Genomic DNA, 10,090 nt, shown 5'->3' on the forward strand with positions numbered 1-10,090 from the left:
AACAATGTGAATACTCAAGCAAACTGTGTCACAAAGTCTTAAATGTCACCCCAAAAATACAATGTATACAATATAAACTTTGTTAACGTGGTTTTAATAATGAAACCTGCTCTCTTAACTCTAAGTTGTGCCTAAATTATCCACCTGGGGGCGCTAGTGGTCCTAAGTGACTTCTGTTCTGGTTTGGTGCAGACAAACAGGAGGTGGTGATCCTGAATGGAATACAAATAATCTTAATCCTCTGCATTGTGGATATTTTATCATCTACACGCGTAAGGTTCTCATAACCAGAATGTAATTGGGCACCAGAATGTGATTAGGCCTGGACCCTTTAAACATGACAGGTAAACTAGACTTGAAAATATGTGAGTCTGTGTTAATCTAAGTGCTGCTAAATGAGGTAGCACAAGTTTCTTTAAGAATAATACGTGAATTGATCTCACGTGTGGTTTTGCTTTTGTCCAAATCATCACAAACACCCAAGTACACGCAGGGTAATCGATAACAGTCAGACCTCATGCTCTCCTTTCACACCGTGACGTCAGAGAGAGGGCGGCAGACAGCGGGTGGGGAGGGTGCCAGAGTATAAAAACCTCGGAGACAGACTCCGGGCTTCATTCTCAGTCCGGGACGTTAAAATACCCTCAATGGAAGTACAGAGAAGTGTCGGGTCCCAACAGACAAACAGCAGCAGTATGTGCGAGTCCACGCAGAGGTCTGAACCTCGCCGAAAGAGGATGGATGACCGCAGTGCGTCCACAGAGATGGCCAGGATTATCACGGATCCTGTCACGGGAAAGTGCTACTGCCGGGGGAAAGTTTTGGGAAAGGTAGCGCACAGAATCTGATACCAACTCATTGTGGATGTACCGAGAAACCCTAAAGACGCAGCATGTTAACAGTGTTTTCCTCTTTCCAGGGAGGTTTTGCGAAGTGCTATGAGATGACGGATCTGTCCACCAGTAAAGTTTATGCAGCCAAAATCATCCCACACGCGCGCGTCTCCAAGCCTCACCAAAGGGAGAAGGTAAAAGCGCGCGCGGCTTCCGTGTGCGTGTGTGCACAAATGTGCCAAGAATTCCATCCCATAGAAATAACCTTTAATTTTAATCATGACCTTTATGTATCTTTCTCATTAGATTGACAGAGAAATTGAGCTACACAGAGCTTTGCACCATAAACACATCGTGCACTTTTATCACCATTTTGAAGACAAAGAGAACATCTACATCCTGCTGGAATACTGCAGTAGAAAGGTAAGCAAAGTTTTAAGACACCAAGTTCTCCTGCCTTTGTGTGTTGTACTTTCTGCTGCTCTGTTAACATTTGGAAAACACCTGCATTGCACCTAAAGTCAATGAGGCAGCCCACAGGCAGGATGCAGGGTCTGTCTCCTCTGTAAAAAGTGAATAAGTTCAGTTTCATTGCATGATACAACAAGAGTACAATATCAAAAACCTTCAATGTTACTTTTTTAATGTAAATGTGTGTTTTTAAGGAAAAGTGATACTTGTGGAAACAGCCTTTTAAGCATTCTCTCCTCTGTTTTGTGTCTTTGCAGTCTTTAGCTCACATCCTGAAGGCTCGCAAAGTGCTAACAGAGCCTGAGGTGCGTTATTATCTACGACAGATTGTCTCTGGGCTGAGGTACCTGCATGAGCAAGAGATTCTTCACAGAGACCTGAAACTTGGTAAGAAATCTATTTTCGACAATGCTGAGATAATTTGTGCATAATTCTAGAGGTGGATGCTGTACAGGGTTGATCAATTTCGTGCTCCTCTTTATCCAAATCTAGAGTGGATCAGTGCTTTATTGAGCTTTTGATCCCATATTGAGTGTTCATCATTTCATTCCCTTTCTTCCCGGCAGGTAACTTCTTTGTGAGTGAGTCGATGGAGCTGAAGGTCGGGGACTTTGGTCTGGCTGCCAAGTTAGAGCCTGCAGGAAACAGGAGAAAGACGATCTGTGGAACTCCTAACTACCTGTCCCCCGAGGTGCTCAACAAGCAGGGCCATGGCTGTGAATCAGACATCTGGGCCTTAGGCTGCGTAATGTGAGTAGGCACACCATTGAGTAGTCAGTGTTGAAGTAGTTGTTATGATTAAATATTTTTGAATCACAGATGATAATCTTTATAAAAGATACACGCATCAAATTTCTAAACCCTTCTTTTGGCTTGTCAGATAAAGTGCATTGTGGTGATGAAAATAAGTTGATCTTTCTCTCCATCCTTCTCCAGGTACACTATGCTTCTGGGCAGACCACCATTTGAAACCACCAACTTGAAGGAGACATATAAGTGTATACGAGAGGCACGTTATTCCCTGCCCTCCTCCCTGTCGCCACAAGCCAAGCAGTTAATTGCCAGCCTGCTTGCAAAGATCCCAGAAGACAGACCCAACCTCGAACACATTTTGAGGCACGACTTCTTCACACAGGTTAGACACTCCCTCTCCTCCTTCCCCTCCCTTTTTTGTCTGTTCCACCATCCCTCTCATTGTCACGTTGACCCCTTTACCACCAGTTGCATGCTGACCCACTTTCTCTCTTTCCAGGGCTTTAGTCCAGAGCGTCTGCCGGCGAGCTGTTGCCACTCAGCACCAGATTTCCATGTCTCTAGTCCAGCCAAAAGTTTCTTCAAGAAGGCTGCCGCCGCACTTTTTGGTGGAAAGAGAGACAAGGTCAAATACTACGAGACCTTGAGTGAGTATTGCATCAGCCACTGTGCTCCCATGAACCAGAAAATAAAAGCACTTGTCAGTCAGTTGATTGCAAAAGGACGGTGAACAATGGAGGAGTTATTAAATCTAGATTCTACTGTGATTGAAGCATGCGTCATCTATTTTCAAACCCTGTGCTGATATCAGTTCATGTAGCTGCTGCTTGAAAAGGCAACATGCTGATTTTTGTGTGCTATTATTGCCTTCATAGATAAATTGACCAAAGAGGAAGAGGAGATCTATAAACTGCAGCATGACCTGGAGAGGACTGTCATCAGCCAACAACAGACCAAAAAGATATCTGAGGTAAGAAGCCATCTGGGCAACATACACCAGAATCTCAGCACTGTAGGAGACTCTGCAGGTAGATTCTGTCATAGACAAATAACTGTGCAGACTGACTGTAGATTTTATGTTGAAAAGAATTAAGTGAGTCACTTCAGTGTAGCACTAAAGTTTATAACAAGCACAGTTTCAGAGCAAACTAAAAAGCACTTATTACCAGCCTCTTAGCCAACCACTCTGAATCTGTGGGTGACGGCTGAGTCAGCGTAGGAAGAGATGATCTAAACTCACAGATTCTCTCTCCTGTCGTCACCAATTACCACCTCAGAATGGAAGTCTACTTCCGCCATCTGCTGAGAGACCTGTCGCCCCGGCAACAGAGAGCCAGTCCCCGACGACGCGCGACACCATCCGCCTCATCGTCAGGGGGAGCCTGGGGAGCTGCAGTAGCAGTAGTGAATGTGAGTTCATCTCGTCATGCACATGAATGAGTTTGACTGTGCATTTGTAACAGAGGCATCAAGCTTAGTGACATCTTTTTGTGTCCTTAAAGGCTTGGAAGACAGCACGACAGGGAGTGTGGCTGAGACTGTTGCCAGTGTTCTGAGAGGATGCCTGGAGAGTATGCCCAAAGGTGAGGGCAACTGCTGTAATGATGTACAAATCTATGACCTACCCATGTGATTATTGATTGACTAATTCCACCTACAAGGCAAGGTTACTTTATAGTACAATCATCAAAAAGACAACTGAAAATGCTTTACACAAGATATCAAAGGGGAAAAAAACATACTAAGAGGCTGATTTCCATATTTTGTTAACCTTTCAGCTCAGTGCTGGTGTGAATAAAAATCCCCAGGTCAAATACACAGTTTATAGTGAAGTTTCAGGAAGCTGTGAGGAAATTTTGGTGTTTTGGTGCTCCAACAAAATCAGGAATTGAATGAGGTTGCACAGCTACAGTTCCTCTCAAATCCTTCCTGCAATTGTATTCTAATCCTCCATCTCCTCTGTGCCCTCTCACCCTGCAGCCGACGACATTCCTCAGGGCTCAAACAGCTGCAACTTTCAATGGGTGACTAAATGGGTGGACTACTCCAACAAGTACGGCTTCGGATACCAATTGTCTGATCACACCGTGGGAGTCCTCTTCAACAACGGCACTCACATGAGCCTCCTGCCAGACAGAAAGTAGGCACTACTCAAAGCTTTCACAGCACTCCACCTTTAGTTTGAAAGTAGTTGGTTCCTCCATTTAATGGATGTAGCTTGTGTAAGCATGTTGAAGTGTATTGAAGAACCTGTATGTAGTTTGAAAGGTTTAGTTATCTAAGAGGAAGGCTGTAAGTTGGCCAGTTTGAGTGCATTATCTTTTCTTTGCTGTTGGTACCCAACAAAAAAGGGCTCACTTTAGTTGAAACGTTATTGTTTTTTAAGCAAGCACAAAAAGAACATATACACATAAAACATTTATTATAATGAGGAAATCAATTGGTTTTGCTATTGTTTGTTTGCCCGAGAGGATGTTAACCCTTCATCTCCTATGTTTTTCTTTAGGACCATCCATTACTATGCAGAGTTGGGTCAGCGCTCTGTTTTCCCCACCTGTGAGGTTCCTGAACACTTTGTGGGCCAGGTGACGGTGCTCAAGTACTTTTCCCACTACATGGAGGAAAACCTGATGGACGTGAGTAAACACCTCTATTATCCCCATACCTCTGTCTTTTGTCTTTCCAAGCCTGGAGCACTAGAAACGTTAGCTTTCATGCTGTAGCCTGTCTAATCCTTATGTGTCACTCCTTTGCTTTCACAGGGCGGGGACCTGGGTAGTATGACAGACACACACATGCCTAGACTCTACCTGCTGCAATGGCTCAAGTCCGACCGCGCCCTCATGATGCTCTTTAACGACGGCACCTTCCAGGTAAACACAAGTTCCATTACAGGAGTGCTTCCGTTGCTGGGCATGCTCAGTAGAGTGCTGTTTGGGTGCAATGCACTTTTTTTTACACTAGTGTCATTGAACTCCGTACAAGCTGGGCACCTTTCTTTGCATGATGCATTAAATATTGAGTACAACACATAAAAGGAGGACTTTACAGAAATTAAATCATAAAGAAAAAGACAGTAACAAACCTTTCTGTCTCCACAGATCAACTTTTACCATGACCATACAAAGATCATTCTGTGCTGTCAGAGGGACGAGTACATGCTCACATACATCAACGAGGACCGTGTTTCCAAAACCTTCAAACTGAGCTCCCTGCTGAAGTCTGGCTGCCCTAATGACCTGAGAGAACGCATGGTGTACTCTCTCAACATGCTTCTGCAGAGATGCAGCTAAACCCACAATAATCTGTTTGGACTGTGTCAAACAGACTGATCTACACAATGTGCTGCTGCAGTGCTGCAGTGAAGCCAGGATCTGCACAGGAAAGACAATTTGAGGACAGACCTGTGAAAAGTAATTATCATTCCGACACTGTTGCACCTTGGTGACTCAGCAGTGGTGCTGGTGGAAAAATAACACGGACAGACTCTTTGGATGGGGAAATGAAATGTAGCGCAATGGATGCTTAAAGGGCTGATTTGTATGTTGATTGTTTGGGGAGAAGAAAGACTGAGAGAGTTGGAGGGGTGGGAGGGTATGTTGGTACGAATGTGGACCCCATATTTTGGGGGGAAGAAGAGGGGATGATTGGGAAGTAAAGACAAATGCTGGGCTGGCACCAGCTTACATGTGTAGTCAATGCTGTTTTATAGAGACAATCTCTAAACTGAAGCTCTGAGTCTGACCAGAGCTAAACTGTGGAATATTGTAAATGATGTACAGTGAATGTAACAGCCCACTTAGCAATGCAAAGAAATGATTGCTAATGTGTGCGGAAGCTACTGAGTCCGCCTGTTTATACAGTATATGTGAGTGTGTGTGAGTGAGTGAGTGTGTGTGTGTGAGTGGGACGAGTGTCATCATCACGCTAACTCTGAAAAACTGTGATTTGGTCTCTTCACTGACAGATGGATACAGCACATTGAGATGAGAAACAGAGTGGTGATGTGAGGGAGGAAGATGAGGAGGGGGCAGGAAGAGAGAATGACATTAATTTTGTTTTTTAAAAAAAGTACAAGGAACCTTCAAGGATCACTAAGAGTCATTGTCAACTTGTCCTACTTAAATTATTGTGTAAAAAAGTGCAGTATTTATTTATTTAATAATAAAAATGCATTTTGTACAAAAACATTTCAGTTTGGACCTTCAAATTTCTCTTTTTTTATCTTTCTCTTTAAGACCACTTATTTTACATAAGTCCTTGTGTCATTGTGTTACGGACAGAGTTCATGAACTAATGTGAGTCCAGATCCATATCTATGCTCTGGTTCACATCAAAGCAAGTATTTTATCTGGAAACTTCAGTTTGCAACAGGAAATGGACACATAAAGGCAGATGGATACACAATAAAGAGGTCTTGTTTACTTGATGGTTTTTAACATCTGTACCAAGGCTCCTGCCTTTGAAATGTAGCGCTCCTCAGTAACAGAAGGAGGTAGACAAAGGTGGTAGCTACACATTATTATACATACAAATATACAAGGGCACAGAACGTACTGGAAATACATAAGGTAGACAGCCCAATAGTGACATGCAGCCACTGTGACGCTGACAAAACTATGTCAGCAATTGCATCACAGCTCTTCTGACTGCGTGTCTCCAGTTCTTGAACATCCCTTCCCATTCACGTACTGTAACCATGGAAACTAGCAAGCACTGGCCACTAGGTTAAAGCTGGAGATAAATGAAGACTGCATAAAATCTATCTCAAAACTCCTCCTGTTGAAACTCAGAACTCATGCATTGATATACTTGTGCCAAAATCATAACTCCTCTATTGTTAATTTGATTGGCTTTTCATCATCACTCTCTGTTGCCTGTATGACTATTTAATCTGTTATACACCACTCCTTCTTTAGTGCTTATGTAATGTTGGAAGTTGAACATGGATGTTTGAGTCATCTCTCTGGATATTCGGCAAGAATATCTGTGCTTTTCAGAGTTCAATAATGAATGCCTCATGCATCGCCATACCCACACAGACAGAAGCAGAACAGGAAGTAGTCTACAAAAGGAAGGGGCATGAATTATTTATGACGACACTTCTAGGTCTGAGTGGCTGTGTTTTGACAGTAATGGCCCCTGGAATGGATGCCTCAGTCAGACAGAAATAGATTTTGTTATTGAAGGGACGTTTTCTGGCCTTTCAGGGCATTTCTAACCCCGGTTCTTATATCTGAACAGAAGTGCAGCTACTATGGATGAAATGGACTGAAGCAATTGCTAGCAGACTGCTGGCTGATAAAATCTGACAGTATCTCTGTTATGTGAGTGAAAATGCAGTGTAACTTCAGCTCCTACAATGAACCTGTAAGTAAACATTCAACTCATGTCTAAGTCTCTTCAGCATGTCAGCAAATTTGGGCTCAATTGGCCCCATGGGTACCTTTTCCACACCTTTCGCACAACATGCATTTAAACTAATTAGAAAACCCTGTGGAGCTCAAAAAAGCCAAGAATGCAAGCTCGCTTAATGTTCTCAGCATCACTGTAGTTTCAAGAAAGAACTGCTAATAACACTGCAAGTTTTCAGAATCACCCACACAAAGCTGCTCCTCTCTTGCGCCCCGCTGACAGTAGGGAAAGCCTCGGCTAAACTCTGCAATGAGTCTAAGCTGCAGTGACAAGGGGAATCTTTATACCTCAGCTTCTATCATAAAGTTCTCCGCGGGCAGAAGAGTGAGTCAGTTTGGCATTAAAAGTGATAGTAGGCACATTCTGCTTGGAAGAAAAAACTTACTTTGATGTGTGCATACACTGGAAAGCTCCTGAGGGTTTAGAAGGCCTTTGCATATCAAATGCCAGCACTCCTCCTCCTACCATGTAGTCAAAAACAGATGCGCAGATGGACCTGGGATGACTGTAGCTCTGCCCATCCTCTGTGGTGGCCTACAGTATTGAGGGATAGGCAATGCAAATTAGACAAACTTGCAAAGGTGCAAGTGCAATACTTGGTCAGATAGTGTCTTTATTCGAATAGTCCCTATTTACCTCTGTTGTATAATGATGAAAGTAAGTAAGTAATAATAATAATAATAATAATAATAAAATACATGCATCCCGACAAGAACTTGGCAACTAGCCTTTTATTAGGAAATCACCGTAAAAAGATTTGAAGCCACTGATGTTTTAGTAAAGCTAGTGACTGTGGCCTTCAACATTCAGAGCCTGTTTATATTGGTTACTTGAACAAGCCACACCTAGAGGTTTTTTCTGTTAGTCTTAACATTTCGTTGATAAATAAACTGTCCTATTAAGTTGTTTTTAGACTGGATAATTTTGTCAGGGATGAAAAGAAACGAGGCAGACGGTGTTAATGGCGAAAACGACTGACTGCTATCGCATGCTAGTTTTCGCGATGCTAGTTGCTAACGTATTGAAGACCGGTTACACTGAAGACATGAGGCTAATGGGGAGAGCATAGACTGAGGAGGAGGCAGGAGATAACGGCCTGAGCAACTGGCATCGCGAACTGAAGGTAAGAGACGTTAGTGATGTGCTGTTTGCTTTAGGCTAACACTGACAAGCAGCTAGCAACCCAGCCAGTACTGGGAGTGTATTGTTTTCAGGTTAGGGTTATTTACTGCTCATGTTAAATGCCATGGACAGTAAAGATGGGTCGTATTTTACGCATGTTAAACACAATGTATTTGTAATTTTCATTCTGATTATATGGGATGAACTGTTGCTTGTGTTGCATATTTAGCAGCCTAACTTTTATTAGAATTCTATTGACTTGTTCCTTTTTTGATTCAGTGCAAAGTCATAAACAGCTATACATACTACGCTTCAAGTGCTTGGTTACGTCAAAAGCAGAGGAGGATTCATCATGGGCCCTGAAGTGTGCTGCCCCTGTCCTCTAGTCTGATTACTGTTATTTCCTTCTATCACCTCTCTAAAAAGGCTAAAAAAAAAAGGCTCTTTTCTTCTCTGGCTGAAAATAGAACAGTGCTGCCACAATACCCCTCAGTTCATTCATTGATCTAAGTGCATTAGTAAATCTTTGTCCAAGTTAACATCAGAAACACTGCTACTTGGTTTACTCTTAAAGTCAGTTGCTTGTGCTTTGTTTTGACGTTTTCCTTGAATACTCACTCATGCTTGTTAATCTTACATCTCAGAATTTTTTTCAGCCATTTTTTGAGATAAGGGTCACCCCATCCATTCCAGATCCATTTTAAGCATCATACGCTAAATTAAAATGTGTATCCTTGTTGCAACAAATGGTTCCAGAGTCTCCATGATACAGTTATCAACACAAGCTCTGGTCATTATTGAATGTTTGAAATTCATGTCCTATTAATAGCATGTCATTGCCACATAACTGTCTAGAGGTCGTCTTCATTCAGACATTAGTCACACTTTTTATACTCACGGATGGAATAAACTGAGATAAACCGTGCGCATACAGCCCACGCCAAACCGCTGATTGATCGACTTCCAGAGACGTCATGTGTTTGTGAGCGTACCGGTATCAAATAGGTAAAATACATTTCTGTTCAGTCTGCTCCTTTTAATTGCACCAGCACCTCCGCTATGATGTCAGAAAACAATGTGACTTCCTGGAAACAGGGAAACGGCCTGCTGACTTCTTTAATAAAGAAATCACATGTCTGTGTGTGGGCAGCATCTGACAAAGAAAGGAAGATAAAACTGAAGTGGAGAAAAACTCCCACAGCAATCCAACGCACTGAGCTTTTTTGGGAACAATATTTATGAGTAGAAAATCAAACAGCATTAAATTTGTAAGATACAAGCCATTGAAATGCTTTCTGTTGCATTCTATTTTAGACTCAGTGATTATGTTTTTAACTTATAGACCTCTTTTTGGCACCTTATATATGACATATCTACCTCTGAGTCTTGGAATTCCCTCCTAATAACTTTTCTGATCACACAGTTCATATACTTACAGTCTAGTGTTGTGGCAGAAACAAAAGCAAAAGCAAACTCTTTCCCTGAAATTGTATCCT

The 10,090-nt window shown here is 42.4% G+C and overlaps 1 protein-coding gene across 1 annotated transcript; it reads left to right on the plus strand.

The window, feature by feature from the left end:
- The first annotated feature begins 604 nt into the window (after positions 1 to 604).
- On the plus strand, positions 605 to 6,247 carry plk2b (polo-like kinase 2b (Drosophila)). Its single transcript, XM_074669556.1, has 14 exons — positions 605 to 830; positions 920 to 1,027; positions 1,140 to 1,256; positions 1,562 to 1,691; positions 1,871 to 2,054; positions 2,241 to 2,439; positions 2,557 to 2,704; positions 2,933 to 3,027; positions 3,335 to 3,467; positions 3,560 to 3,640; positions 4,038 to 4,197; positions 4,564 to 4,693; positions 4,820 to 4,930; positions 5,159 to 6,247. The coding sequence occupies exons 1-14, from the start codon at positions 648 to 650 to the stop codon at positions 5,348 to 5,350; spliced, it is 1,971 nt and encodes a 656-aa protein (XP_074525657.1). The 5' UTR covers positions 605 to 647; the 3' UTR covers positions 5,351 to 6,247.
- Positions 6,248 to 10,090: the final 3,843 nt, after the last annotated feature.

The sequence above is a fragment of the Halichoeres trimaculatus genome, unplaced genomic scaffold, assembly GCF_033239565.1.
Source record: "Halichoeres trimaculatus isolate MK-OKI-2021-1 unplaced genomic scaffold, fHalTri1.1 fHalTri1_scaffold_5, whole genome shotgun sequence".
In the NCBI taxonomy this organism is placed as follows: Eukaryota; Metazoa; Chordata; class Actinopteri; order Labriformes; family Labridae; genus Halichoeres; species Halichoeres trimaculatus.